Source organism: Gallinula chloropus (assembly GCF_964237585.1).
Source record: "Gallinula chloropus genome assembly, chromosome: 1".
NCBI classification, from domain to species: Eukaryota; Metazoa; Chordata; class Aves; order Gruiformes; family Rallidae; genus Gallinula; species Gallinula chloropus.
Genome location: NC_140085.1, coordinates 82,475,290 through 82,490,168, shown reverse-complemented (window position 1 = coordinate 82,490,168; position 14,879 = coordinate 82,475,290). Strand labels below are relative to the sequence as shown.

At 40.2% G+C, this 14,879-nt stretch overlaps 1 protein-coding gene across 1 annotated transcript in view; it reads right to left on the bottom strand.

Moving 5' to 3' along the window:
* KDM5A (lysine demethylase 5A) overlaps nucleotides 1–14,879 on the bottom strand; it is a gene marked incomplete at its 5' end in the record, with an annotated part of 52,218 nt that overhangs the window by 34,389 nt on the left and 2,950 nt on the right. The window contains 5 exons of the mRNA XM_084259991.1: nucleotides 3,376–3,464; nucleotides 4,002–4,107; nucleotides 11,540–11,674; nucleotides 12,165–12,335; nucleotides 14,511–14,633. Of these exons, the coding sequence (XP_084116117.1) occupies nucleotides 3,376–3,464; nucleotides 4,002–4,107; nucleotides 11,540–11,674; nucleotides 12,165–12,335; nucleotides 14,511–14,633 (624 nt within the window). The remainder of the gene's footprint in view (nucleotides 1–3,375; nucleotides 3,465–4,001; nucleotides 4,108–11,539; nucleotides 11,675–12,164; nucleotides 12,336–14,510; nucleotides 14,634–14,879) is intronic.

Below are 14,879 nucleotides of genomic sequence, written 5' to 3'. Positions count from 1 at the left end.
CATTATTCTAAGGCAAAAAAAAGAGCGGGTTACACTTTTTAGAACTTCATGCTCTCCCTCTCTCTGGGCCCCTCTCACAGAAAACAATTCAAAGTAAATCCCTACAAAGAGCACGTGGCTGAGGAACATCGCCAAAACTATTTCAGAGGCACAGACACCACCACTTGCAACAGTACAGCAATTACCTTCCCAGTGGAAAGTAAGAGGTAACAAAGCCCGCAAACCTACAGATTTCAATCTAAAAGTCCAAGGGGAAGGGAATGAAACTATATGTAAAAGTACAAACTATTTTCTCATTTTCTCCAAAATAAAGGATAAAAACTCCAAATGATAAGAAACAAGTATTACTCCCAATACAACAGCAAACAGTTTTCACAGATGACTGCCCAAGATTATCTCTCAACACCACCCACTGGCAGATATTCTCAGGGACCAAAGAGAAAACAGCATCAACAAGTTTCAAATTTTTTTGTTGTTGCTTCCTGTATTGTCCAAAGACCTTAACTGTAATATAAACACTTAAAATAATAGATCTGTAACATAATCTAAATGAAGAAACTGCCTATTACTTTATCACAGCTAAAAAATATCTCACATATAGAAGTTTAACAACAACATGAATTTAATGGGTAACACTTGCTCCAAATTCTGCTACAGTTCCCATCAGTCATGGGACTACTCAGGAGGGGCCTATTTCCTTCACACACCTTGAAATAGCACCAGAAATGGTGGGGTTACTTTTGGGGTCTGGTATTTTAATCAAGATGTCACCAAAAAAAATGTGCTTTTCAGCTGACCAGGTTCACGCAGTTGCATTAAATACTTGATGTCAACCCCATCTTGGTTACACAAGGCTAGTTCAGTATACAACTTCCTAGCTATGCAATAACACACTTAAGAAGATTGGTCAGGTTTCTTAAGAAACAGTTTTCAAAAATAATGCAGTTTTAATAAAGCCATATAATTTCCGCCTTTTAAAAAAATCCACACACTCAACCTCATTGACTATTACGTTTGTCTAAAACACCAAACTAGTTGCTTTTGTTGCAAGTATATAAAAGTGGAGGGAAGTTACCTTAGTAGACATTTCCAGGTGGTCTTCCCAAAACTTAAAAATACATTAAAAGGGCGCTTGTAAGAGGAGGCTATTCTGTGATATTCACAAGTTACCTATCACTGATAATACCTTCTTCTCTCAAAATTCTTATTTTGGCATTCAGTAATCTCTTTTCCCAGCCCAAACAATGATTTGTCAAATCAAGGGCTGCACTGAAACACCTATTCACTACAAGTAGATCCGTGATTACACAATAACCACAAACAAGCCTCCCAGCCATTTAACAAAAATATATATCACCATAGCCTTACTGTGTTATCAGATGGGGAGGTAAAAAGAAAAAGCTACATTTTATTTCACAGTTAGCATTTACATATAAAAAAAGTTTTCAGTTAGCATTTCATAAAACAATAAATGAGGGAGAAGTGGAAACACTGCAGCACATATTTTGTGAAGAAAAATTATATATGGCTGATGTATCACCTGTGCACTTCACAGACTTGAAGATCTCTTACTCACTTATAAAAAACAAATGTGGAACCAAAAGGTACCAAGCCACAGAATTTCACAAGATCACAGTTACAAAACTGCACAGTTCTGCTGCTACAGCATTTTCATTTTTTCTTATAAATAGGAGTAAATTAAAAGAGTAAACAAATACAGCTTTCTATAAAAAAACTCAGTTATTAAGGAAAATATTTATTTAAATTAAATCATATTTGAACAAAATGGTCACAACACTCACACAGCCTAAGAACACCGTATACTCAGTAGAAGTACAATATAAAAAATTCAGAGCATGCCAATTCTAACTTAACTACAACAGCACAGAATCAGAGTCATAGGGGTTGGAAGGGACCTTGAGAGATCATTGGGTCCAACCCCCCTGCCAGAGCACAATGATGTGTTTTTTAAATATCCAACTTCTCCCACATTTTTTTCCCCCAGGAGGCATTTCCACATATAAAAATATGATTACTAGAGACTTTCATCTGCCTTGACTTTCTATGGTTAAAATTTAAAATAAGCTCTTGCAAGTGTTTTCAGACAAAGAAAAAAAAAAGAACAGCTCAATTACTAGTGAGGAGTCCCACTCTTAAGACATTAAAAGCATGCATCTTCATTTATGATTGGGTACACATGCTACATTAGGACATTTTAAAAGTAAAGTCATGTGCTATGAAAGACATTAAGAACTATACACTGCTTTTTCACAGTCAAACATCAGAGCACCAATCATTTCATTTTTCCCCTTAGGGGCTTCACTTGTATAGACTTGTGTAACGGTGTCATGGTCGAGATCCACGCAGCTTCCTACTCTTTAAAGGAAAGGAGGAGGGGGAGAAGTGGGGCGGGGGGTGGTCAGGGAAGGGAAAAGGAAGGGGAAAATAACCCAAAACCAAGAAACCAAAAACCCGTGAGTTGGGATAAGGATAGTTTACTAGAATAGCAGAAAGATAAAATATAACAATGCTAACAGGACTTTAAAGCAAAAAAATACATGAAGCTGTTGATACACAATGCAGTTTCTCACTGAACCACACAGCTCAGGCCGTGCCACCCAGAGCAGTCCCGGAACCCGACCGTCCCCCAAGAACCGCGCGTCCCAGAGCCGCTTGCTCCTCCTCCCATCAGCCCCCCTTTATACTGAGCATGACATAATTGGCATGGAATGCCCCGTTTGGCCAGTTTGGGTCACTTGTCCTGGCTTCGTCTCCTCCTTTCTCATTAATAGGGAAATATGAAGAAATATGAAAGTCCTTGACTGCTTGACACAATTAAAAACATCAGGGTGTTATCAGCACTGCTCCCATTTTAACTCCCAAACACAGCATTCCATCCGCTGCTACAAAAGAAGTTAACTCCATCCTGACCAAAACCAGGACAAATGGCTAGCTGAAACTCAAAACAGAAGATATACATTGAAGTTGGAATTGCAAAAAAGCAAACTCCTGAAGTAATGGAGCACATCCAAATACCATTTAAGGAAGACTAATAGCATTATATATTCTATAAAGTGGAGCTTAAACAGAAAGTGAGCTACTGAAGGCACGTAGCAGAATTGTGTAGCTAAGCAAGTCCTCAAACCCAGGACCGGCAAGTACCTACATGTTGCAACATCTTCCTGTACAAAAGATTAAACCAGAAACCTAGAGCATCAATTAATTTTTCAAAATACTGTTCATTCTTCCCCTAACAGTTGCAGTGTCCATACATTCATCTATTTGTGCGTGAGTGGAGGGGTGTATTAAAAAAAATATCTTAGTAAATCAATTAATTTCTTATTATGAGAAATAAATCCAAGGAATCAAACTTACGAAGTTGACAGAAAGAGTTCCTTTGCGTTGCCTCATCTGCATCCCGAATGCTTCTGATCTGGTTCCCTTCCGTCTTCGCGTCACCTCATCTTTAAGTACAACAAAATTAAGTGCTATTAATACCACATCAAGATAGACGTAACTTGCAAAAGCAACATAGATGTCCAGCCTGGTATCCTACCTTCTGTATCAGAAACTACCCAACGGTCTGAAGAAAGAAAAATACCTGGCTCATGTAAAATAAACAGGGATTAGGAAGACTTACTTTGGTTAACCTCACAGGTGATCCCAACTCCTTCACAAAACAAGAGCGAATTACACTAACTTCTGCACTTAGCTGGCAGGATCGGTTTCAGTATTCTCTAATTCTGTTTTCCCTTCCAGTCACTCAGTTCATACAACAGCTGCTTAATTGTTATTGTTACTATATAATACAGAAAGAGCTGAAAGTATGCCAAGTTACATGAAGCACCCTGTAAATCTCTCATGAATGAAGCCCTAGATTACTTAGCTTTCTTTTCCCAGTAACAGTGATTTTCTTACTTCTTGATGTTGTCTCTAGAGACGCGCATAAAGATGTAACAGCCTCTCTACATTACAAAGAGATAAGCCCAAGATTTAATTACCCTCTTTATCCTTTGCTCCCAATGCCAGTCCCATCATCTTGGGTCCAGCTCCAAAGATCTGCAGCTTCTTCAGTTCAGTATTTCTACTCATTTCTCCTCCCTCTGCCTAAAAATAAAAAACAAGCCACATCAGCACAGAGTGTCAATATTTCCCCTCCAGGTATCTTTGTAATTTTTTTTTTAATATTCCACTTTCTCACAACATCAGGTCATCAAAAGAAAGGAAATAGGCATGAAAAGACACAATCTTCTGTTCCTAAAACCAATTAACAAATGCAAATGCAATAAAAACATTTTTGTCCCAACTCTCCAAATTATTTCCTATTTAGAACTACAGATCAACTACAGAAAGTCACATATACTGTAAATAAAAGAACTAGGTTTAACATTTAGCAAAAATTAAATTAGAAGAATGCCAAAGCATTGTTTTCCAAAAATCAGCATGATTCAGTCAAGTGCTTGGATGTTAACACTACAGCTTCAACAGTATTTTTTTACCAGCTTCCTTGAGTAGACACATACACATGACACTAATGAGTCCCAACCTACTCTGTGCTTCCTCAAGTTTGGCTGCTTCTGTGTTTGTGATGAAACGCTGTGAGTACACAGCTACTCACCGTACCCTCACAACCTCAGAATAAAACACAAGACCACCTATCAGGAAACAACTCCATGCCCCTGTCAGTGCTGTTTCCTGAAGCTTTCAGTTCAAATGAACTTCTTCCCGTTTCCCGTTACTCCCCTACCTCATTTTCCCACATCACTATCATTAACCTAAGAGCAAAAAGAACCTCTATATTCTGATTTCTCTGCAATGCAATCATCTTGGGGTTTTTTTACATTGTCTCCTTATATTCTACAGAACTTTTCTAAGCTGGTATAGAAGGCCACTAAATTCTCATCATTTGCAATCTCCTTCCTGAAATTCACTCATCTTAAAAGATCTCAGCAAATTGAATTCCCTGTTCTTTCCCACAGATTTATGGCCCGATACATTGTGCATTCAATAAGCTCCCTTGGGATGACATGCATTCAGGTTTTAATCAATAAACAAACATACAAAACAAACTAAGTTAAAATGCACTTGCAATAAAGCTAGAATATGATAATTTCAATTTATTCAGTCTACGCCTGGAATAAGTCTTGCTTCTGGAATACGTTAGATGAGATATCATTTCCTAGGAATTATTACTCTCAGGAATTTTTGGTGATATTTAGAGTCCCTGTTCCCACTGAACTGCGCATGCAGTATGCTAACCAGCATCTTTCTAAGTTGGTTATCGCTGATACTCTCATTTCGAACATCTATGAATCCTATGTTATCAAATTACTTTGACTTTAGATATATGTTAGCAACTTTGTAAGTCCACTCTGAAACGGCATGCTAAGTGGCAAATTTTCCTCATAAAATCCTCTTTTTTTTTTTTTTTGCAAACAAGCCATAAGGAAGCGCTGACTTTGTTGTACAGGAATGCCTACCACCTGGAGACTTCATAGTCCCCTAGCTCCCATTTGAAATTCATTAACAGTCCATCCATTCTGTCAACTAATAGAACCTGACAGAATCAGCCCACATTACACTGCACAGTACAATTTTCCATAATTTCAGCAACACTTATGAATGATCCCCGCAATTTCTCTTTCCTGCCATCGTGACCTAAGATAATTTTCTCAACAATACCTGAACAATAATTTTACTATCACATTTATTAAAAATAAATAATTAACACGTAGCAACTTTTTTTAGTTCTAAAGCTTGGTCTAAAAATGCATTGCCTTAATGTATTTTCGTAACTCGATCGCCCAGATTTACTTGGATTCCAGTAAGCCTAAGTAGATGCAATCCTTCCATGCTCAGGTGGAAAAAGCTCTACATTTTCCGAAAGAACAGGTTGCCTATTGAAATGGAAACATTTCCTTAAAATCAGACTTCAATACAACCATATGAACACCAGCAGTACAGAACCATAGAATCATAGAATGGCATGGGTTGGAAGGGACTCCAAGGATCATAGCACTCCAACCGCCCTGCCACAGGCAGGGGGGACACCAACCTCCAGGCCTGGATCTGCACAAGGTTGCCCAGGGCACCATCCAACCAGGCCTTGAACACCCCAGAGACGGGGAATCCACCACCTCTCTGGGCAGCCTGTTTCAGCACCTCACCACTCTCTCTGTAAAGAGCTTCCCCCTAATACCTAATCTAAACCTTCCCTCCTTTAGCTTCAATCCATTCCCCTTGTCCTGCCATTGTCTACCCTTTTAAAAAGTTGATTCCCCTCCTGTTTATATGCTCCCCTGAGGTACAAGAAGGCTGCAATGAGGTCCCCCGCAGCCTTATCTTCTCCAGGCTGAACTAGCCCAGCTCCCCCAGCCTCTCTTCGTAAGGGAGGTGCTCCAGCCCTCTAATCATCTTCATGGCCTCCTCTGAACCCTGTCCAACAGCTCTACATCTTTCTTGTATTGCTGGCCCCAGACCTGGACACAGGACTCCAGATGGGGCCTCACAAGGGAAGAGTAGAGAGGGACAATCACCTCCCTGTCCCTGCTGGCCACCCCTCTTCTGATGGAGCCCAGAACACCATTGGCCTTGCGAGCTGCAAGAGCACACTGCTGGCTCATGTTAAGTTTCTCATCTACCAGAATCCCAAAGTTCTTCTCAGCAGGGCTAGTCTCAAGGAGCTCTTCTCCCAGTCTGTATCTGTGTCTGGGATTCTTCCAGCCCAAGTGCAACACCTTACATGTCACAGTGTTGAACCTCATTAGGTTCACCCGGGCTCACCTTTCCAGCCTGTCAAGATCCCCCAGGATGGCTTCCTTTCCTTCTATTGTGTCAACCACACCACTCAGCTTGGTGTCATCCACAAACATGCTGAGGGTGCTCTCAATTCCATCATCCATGTCATTGATAAAGATGTTAAAGAGCACCAGTCCCAAGACAGACCCCTGAGGGACCCCACTTGTCACCAGCCTCCACCTGGACATAGACCCATTGACCACCACCCTTTGTCTACGTTCTGTCAACCAGTTTCTTATCCACTGGATGGTCCACCCATCAAATCCACATCTCTCCAATTTAGAGATAAGGATGTGTTGAAGGGCACAAGTCCAGGTAGAGGGCATTGTTGCCTTCCCTTTATCTACCGATGCTGTCACTCCATCATAGAAAGTCACCAGGTTGGTGAGGCATGACCTTCCCTTGGTGAAGCCGTGCTGGCTGTCCCGGATCACCTGCTCATCCCTCATGTGCTTCAATATGTCATCCAGGAGGATCTGTTCCATGATCTTCCCAGGCACAGAGGTGAGGCTCCCCGGCCTGTAATTCCCTGGGTCTTCCTTGCTCCCTTTCTTATAAATGGGAGTGACGTGACCTTTTTTCAAGTCCCCAGGGACCTCTCCTGAGAGCCACGACTTTTCAAATATGATGGAGAGCGGCTCGGCAACCACATCAGCAGCTCCTTCAGGCCCCTGGGATGCATGTCATCCGGCCCCATAGACTTGTAGACATTCAGCCTCACGAGGCGGTCTCGGACTTGCTCTGCCCTTACAGTGGGTGGGATTTACTCCCCCATTTCCTGGGGGAGTCAACTGTTAACTGTATGTTGACAGTTTCAGGTGAGAACACCCAATGCATTCACAAAACCCCAGAAGTAATCTTTCTGCAATGTACTGGAAGACTGCATAAGAACACCCAACTCAAAACTGTGAAGGTACCGAAGCAGAAATTCTGCATTTCATTGCCAAAACCACGAAATTCCATTTAATTTTTGCACTATATTTTTCTCATGTAAGCAAGACAAACTTCATTAAACAGTGATGCTATTCTCAGCTGCTCAATTTTTTTGAAGGATGCAGACGTGTTTTAGTTCCTTTTACTTTCTCAATGTACAGCTCCCAAAGACCTTGTATATGGGCAATTCCTGGTAACATCATCCAGTTATACTGGATTCACATACTATCATTTTCTGTTTTCCTACCCTCCCCAACTTTGAAACATTTACATTGTTCTCCTCTGCACAAAAGCAGAATAGTTACAACCTAAAATCAAAATATTTACATGTTTTCAGCATTTGTCAGCATCTCCCAGAGTTCTTTTGTTTCACCAATTATTCTCAGGGAAGGACATCTTTCAAATTAAAAAAAAAAAGCAGCTTCTTAATTCTGTTACTCTGCATTCAACCAAATTCGTAAAAAAAACTCTGAAAACAGATACACTACTTAGAATTGGACGTTAGTATCCTTTAAAATCACAACACTTCATTTTTTTTCCTCAGTGATGCATTTCTCTATCAGAAATCATGATGATATAACCTCACAAATCCTTCACCAGTTAAAATATACCCTAACAGATCACCTACACTTCCCTGAGAAAAGTGTTCTACTTAATTTAGCCTTTCCTTAAGGATACTCTTTTTTCCTGATCTCAATTCCTTCTACTTTTTGTTGTCTTTTTTTTTTTCAAACCTTTAGTAATTCAGTTGCCCTTCTCGGGTTTTCATCTGCAATAGCTTTCTTCATTGAAAAGGGAAAGAGGATGAAGCATTAAGTTTATTTTTGAGCAGAATCTCTCATCTCCAAACCATCCTGTTCCTATTCAGAGACAATGTATTCAACTGACACTTGACTGTAGTGCCCAAAGATTCCCAACTCATTCACAAAGACAAATTCTCATTCTCTATTTTCTTTCATTTTTCATTCTCTAAATATATTTTTATAAAAAAAAAAACAACCCAGAAAACACCACACCAAAAACCCCCTCTTTTTGAAAGTCTGCCACTCCCTTCTACTGCTAAGGATCTTTGTTTCTTTCAGTAATTTCTGATTACTATCTTTATGATTTCTTACTCATCACCCATTGTTTGATAAGTTACCTGTAAAAATTATGCAGATCATTTTTGGAAAGTACTTTTAGCACCTGGAAGATATCTACTGTGATGCAAAGGTCAGTGTAGTCATCCGTGCTCCCTACCCAGGCACTGGACTACTCTGTACACTACACACAAAACATTCAGCTGTTTTAGCTAGAGCAAAATGCTATTTATTTAGCAGGTTTTTACATTACTTTCATACTACCTGCTCTCTGAAGACTATCTAGACAATCTCTGGTACAATTCCATGTAAGGACTTGAAATAAATAAGAGTCCTGTCTACAATAAGGAAGTACAGTGAAATCCCAAACAATTTCTCACACTCTCCAGGTATTTACACTTTTACTGTTTGGGGCTACTGAGGAGAAATCTGTCTCAACTTCTGGAAGGTCTGTCCCAGAGGCAACTTAAAAGTTATACGTAGCTTTTATCAGAGCCAAAAGACATCCCAGCCATGCAAGTAGGTTCGTTTCTTCCTGTGTTTCAGAACTCATTTCACCCATTTTAATAATAACAATACTTACAAGACAGCATGGCTAAAGTCCTAATAAAAGGCATAAATGTATTTACTTTCTGCAGATGATCCAAGAAAAAAACACCTCTCTCATTTCTGCAATGCAGCCTCTTTAAATGAAATTAAGCTGCTATACCGTGCCAGGATCACCACAGAATCATTTTTCCCAGCAAGAAGAAATGAGACCACTAGTCTAGTGAAACGAGCAGGAGAAAATATCTCCCAGGATCTTAATGACATAGTGACATTTTCATACCATGTATGAGAAAAAGGTCATACTCGCATTATCCCACTGCAGAATTCCACATAATGAACAACTGGTTCAGTTCCTGCAGCATTTATTCTCAGTTTTTCTGGCTGGCCCACTAACAATACACAATTCAAGAGATCTGGTAAGATCACAGCCTGGGACTGCTTGTGTGATGCACTGTTATATAGCTACGATAAATAACATCAAGTCACCCTCACTAAGTTGAGAAAACAGATGAAAAAAGACAATTTAGTCTAAATCAATCATGATATCAGAGAACAAGATGGAAGTTTATAAAGGATACTCAAATATCTCAGTGACAAGAAAGATGCATTTGGAAAAAAAAAAAAAAAAAGCAAGCTAAGGACATTTGGAAAAACTCTGCCATGTTTACAGCAGGTGAAGAATGGCACACTGGGTCTGGCTGAGATGAAGTTCATTTTCCCCACAGCAGCCCTCACTGCACTGTGCATTGGTAGGCAGCAAGGTGTTGGTAACCCACCAGTGATTTGGCTGTTACTGGCAGTGCTGGCACACAACAAGGCTGCCTCCCCAATATGTCTTCCCACCTCAGCAGTAAGCTGAGCAAGATCCTGGGAGGACACACAGCTAGGATAGCTGACCCAAAGTAACCAACATGGTATTCCATACCTCATGATGCCTGCTGAGCAGTAAGATGCCGAGATGTAACAAGAGAAAATCATGCACATTCAGGTTTTGGGGTTAGAGTTTGGTGTTTGGATTTTGGGGTGTTTTTTTTAAAAAACATTTGTTTTCTAGAGCAACCACTATGTGTGCTGAAGCCCTGCTTCCTGGTAAGTGGCCAGACATAGCCTGCGGATGGGAAGCGGAGAATAACCTTTTGCCTTGATTCTGCGCACTGCCTTTTGCTGTATTAAACTTCCTCTATCTTGATCCATAACTTTGGGGTTGTTTTTTCCATCTTATTTTTCTCCCTTTCTTGTCCTACCGAGTAGAGGAGTGACAGATTGGCTTGGTGGTCACCTGGCATCCAGTCAAGGCTAAACCACTGCAAGTGGCATCAAGCAAGTAGTAAGTTCGTGGCATGTAAATCCAGCTTTTGCCCATGTTCCACTGACTGGCAAACAGGTAACCAGACCTACCTTAGGGTGAAGACCCTTAGGACACCCCCTGCTACAGAAACCTCTGTCAAACGGTGAAGGCCTGCTTTAAACAGTGCAATAGAAGCCATGGAGCCACTGGGCTCCAAGCCCTCAAGACTGCTTCTAATGATTTGCATTTAAAATGGTGGTAATTCAGTTTGAATTCTCATTTACTGGGGGTACTCACAGGCTTTAATGTCACCTAGTAGAATAAGAGAAGTTTGTGTAACATCACTAATCCGGAAGAAAAACTGCTTTTCAGTAGAGGAACTGTGTAAAGCCTATACAGTTACAGCAATCACTGAGCATCTCCCCATATACTTGTTTTAAAACAAGAAAAACAGCCTGTCCAGCTTGAGATAATTAGTCCTGATTGAAATTTCCACAATTAACAAAGACTTACTGACACATATTTGCGTTCCTGTAACTGAAGGGCACATTTTAAAAAGTTCTGAAAAACTGTGGCACAAGCAGCAGCTTCAACATCATTTCCCAAATGGCTTTTTTTTCTGTCTAGTTCTCAAGCCTACACCACTTCTCAATAGACAAAAAGCAGTTTTTAAAAGTTTTCAGACACATGGTGCATCTACCATAAGCAAACCAGGCCCCGGAGATACATCCTTTTCTGGATTTTTTTTTTTATTTTTAAACAAAAACTGCTTCCTGGTGGTGCTCTGGAGCATGCTCCTGCAGCTGGACAAAGGCTGTTCCACTGCCAATGCTGCGGCACTGGACGAAGGAATAAGCATTCTCTGTCCGTAAGAACTAATTAACAGGAGTACCTGGGATTTGACACGCCTGCTTCTCTTCAGCACAGCGTTCATTCTTGAAGCCTGCTTTGGGGAAGCTTGTGCATCTGAGCTGAGGTCTTCAGCCTCCACTTTTTCCTTAAGGTCCAAGTTTGGCTTTTGGATGCCCTAGAGGATCAGAGCACAAAACACCAGGGTGATTGATCAGGCAGTGCTAATCATTTTATGGTCTGTGAATCATTCTGTTTGCTAAGAGAGAGCATAAGTAAAATCACATAGCATTACACATGCCATTTGGACAAGAGGCCAATTAATCCACACACCCTTCAGATAAGGAAATTGAATCTCAGCTGCCAGCTTTATCAAGAGAAAAAGACATCTTTCCAATTAATCATAATCCTTTGCCCTGTTTACCTTCCCCACAGGGTTGGCCTCAGTCTTATAAAGAAATGGCTATCAGAAAATAACTACACAAGGTCACACATTACAACTCCTAGCGCCATTCCATCACCAGTAGGTATGAGGTTAATTCTAGGTTTGTTTACACAACTACAGCTTCTAAAAGCATAGACCCTATGTCCTAGTTTCATATGCAACAAATAGCATACTCCGTGCAGCGTGGGTTCCCTCTTGGTTTTGTGAAAGAGAAGTGTCTCACCATAAGGCTGACCCCAGACTGGAAGAGCTCATAGGGGTATAAGATCCGTTCGTAATGAGACTTGAGTAACGACCCTGTGCCTTTTCCTGGCAGGTAGCCAAGCCGACTTGCCACTTTAGACCACTTCTTCTCTTTAGTGACTACTTCAAAGCCTCCTTTGTTGGCAACAATCTGAAATGCATAAATAAAAAAGTTAAGGGTTTCAAGAAGCTCTCACCACACTGCATAAGCTAACAATCAACTAACCAACCGAAATGCTAGAAGGTTCTATTAAAAAGTGACAAAATCCTGAATTCAGTTTTTGTTTCCTGAAGGACTAGTACTCTAACAACTAAGCACTTACTTAGCGTCATTATTTAGTACACTTAAGGTGACAATTTTCCTAGTAAATGTAAATTGCATACTGTCCTGGACAGCAGGAGTCCAATAGTCAAGATTTATGACACCTTGGAAAGAACACAAACCCCACCATGAGAACTAACTGAGAAGTTAACTCTCGCCAGACTTGTACTCTGATGCAAAACACAACTCTGGCCAGAAACGAAGCCCATTCTAACAGATCCCAGGTAGAAAGGAGCACTGGAGCTCACAACTTCAGAGTTACAGAAACTCTCACAAGATGCTGAATGGAAGACACGACTGTAAAGAGTGGAAAACCTGAGTTTATCTTCCAATTAGCTCAGTCCAGCTTCTACACCTGATGTCAACTGGTTTGAGTTGTCATTCACATGCAAAACTGTCACCACTTAGGTGTAACCGAATATGCACACAGAATGAAAAATTACAGACCGTTTGCCTCCAAACAATGATCCTAACAGCATACCAGTTGCTTCCTCAGAAACACCCGCCACATTACCACTGCCTCTGTTCCCTTTACAGTTTCATTGCCAAGCAGCTTAAAGCCCAGATGGATTGTAACTTCATTTATATTACTGTAAGGCTAATAAGCATTTCTACAACTGTGTAGCTTCGCATTATGTTTCTTTACATATGAGGATCAAATTTCACACTTAATGTGTCACAGACTCCTGGGCACCTCAACGCAAAAACGTGTTGTTACTGGAGTGAAATTTATGGTTTACTTTTAAGGCTAAGGTAAATTCAAAAGTCTAATGGGACAGTGACAAATTATTTAGTTAATTCTAATTCCACCTACATGACAAATTATTTAGTTAATTCTAATTCCACCTACAATCAGAGATAGCTACACTTAGATAAAAAAGTACTATTGATCATTATTTTTCCTCGTATTTACAGCAAAGTACTAGAAAAGCCATTTTAAATTAAATTATTCCTAAAGTCCATCTTATCTTCCAAATGTCCATAAAAAATTATTCCTAAAACTATCTGTACATGATCAATGGCTAGAGAAGCCACTTACTAACTAAAGCTTAGACCTGCATATCTGTAGTCAACTAAAGAGTTCCAGCTCAACAGTGACCCAGATATTTCCCAGTACCACTATGATATTCTGCATATCCCAGCAAACCACCACAGACATGAAAAGAAAAAAACCACCAAGTATTCAAAGACATTGTATCAGAAATTCCTGACTCTCGAGAAGACTATGGCTTCTTTCCTTAAAAATAAAATCTATTCAGATGTTTCCATTTTTACTTACCTAAGAGAAAGAAATCTTTATGAGGAATGTAAACTGATGGCCTAACCTAGAAGCACTTGAACTATTGTATCTTAATTCCTCAGCTTTGAAGAAGAAATCTACTCATTAATGAACCATCCTTAGCTGCTAAGTTTGTAAACAGCCCATATCTTGTGCAAGTGCAGAAGCAAATTCCAACAGAGATTTAATTTGTGTGCAAATTTTGAAAAGCAACACACCAAGGAACTACCGTAGCACAAATTTCTAGCCAGCTTTACGCCTAGCCTGTTTTGGAAAGTAAAATAATTATTCCAGGAGTTGACATTATAAATTTGCAGAGAGGCATGTTCATGTCCTGTGGAGAATCTCTACCGGGAGAGAGGAGGGAGCAATTGCTACAGCAATTCTTTACAGAATTGCTAGGCCAGGAGCTGAACTGCAAAGAGGACTAAAGTGCAAGTGGCCAGCTTACATCAGGATGTTCCAGCTCTCTACATGGCAACCGATACATGCTGCACAGAACTCAACCAGAGATAGCTGGTCTAACTGTGCTTGACATGTCTGCTGTAACCACTCAGTTTAGGAATTTTCTTTCACTGTGTTTTTCCCTCCCCGTACTCTCATTTAATCTCTGTATTAACAAGATTAATGCTTTAAAAGAGGCCCTCCCTGTCACTTGGCTTCTTCTTGTGCTTGAATGAAAACCGAGGTCCCTGTCTGACCAAGGCCTACAATTGCTTACTCACCTTGCTCAGACCATACAGATCCAGTATTTTTCTTTCCACCACGGGGATTTTTAAATTGGATCCCTGGAGTTCCCAAAATTTTGCCAACTGATCCAAGAAGTCCAGCTTCACTCTTGTCATTGCCTGCAATCAATCAAGGAAGACAAACATGTATGTCCCAACGCAAACGTGGCAATACCTTGCAGTCCTGAGAAAAAACATGGCAAGTTTTTATAGTATTTCATTTTAAAAGTACAAATTGGCAAGGCAGGTATTTTTCAGTTATGTAAAAAAAAATAAAATTAAAAAATCCCTAGAAATAGAAGTACTAATAAAGATCTTTACAAACAGAAAATTGAATGTGCTTTTCTCTCTGTGTTTAAGATCCTA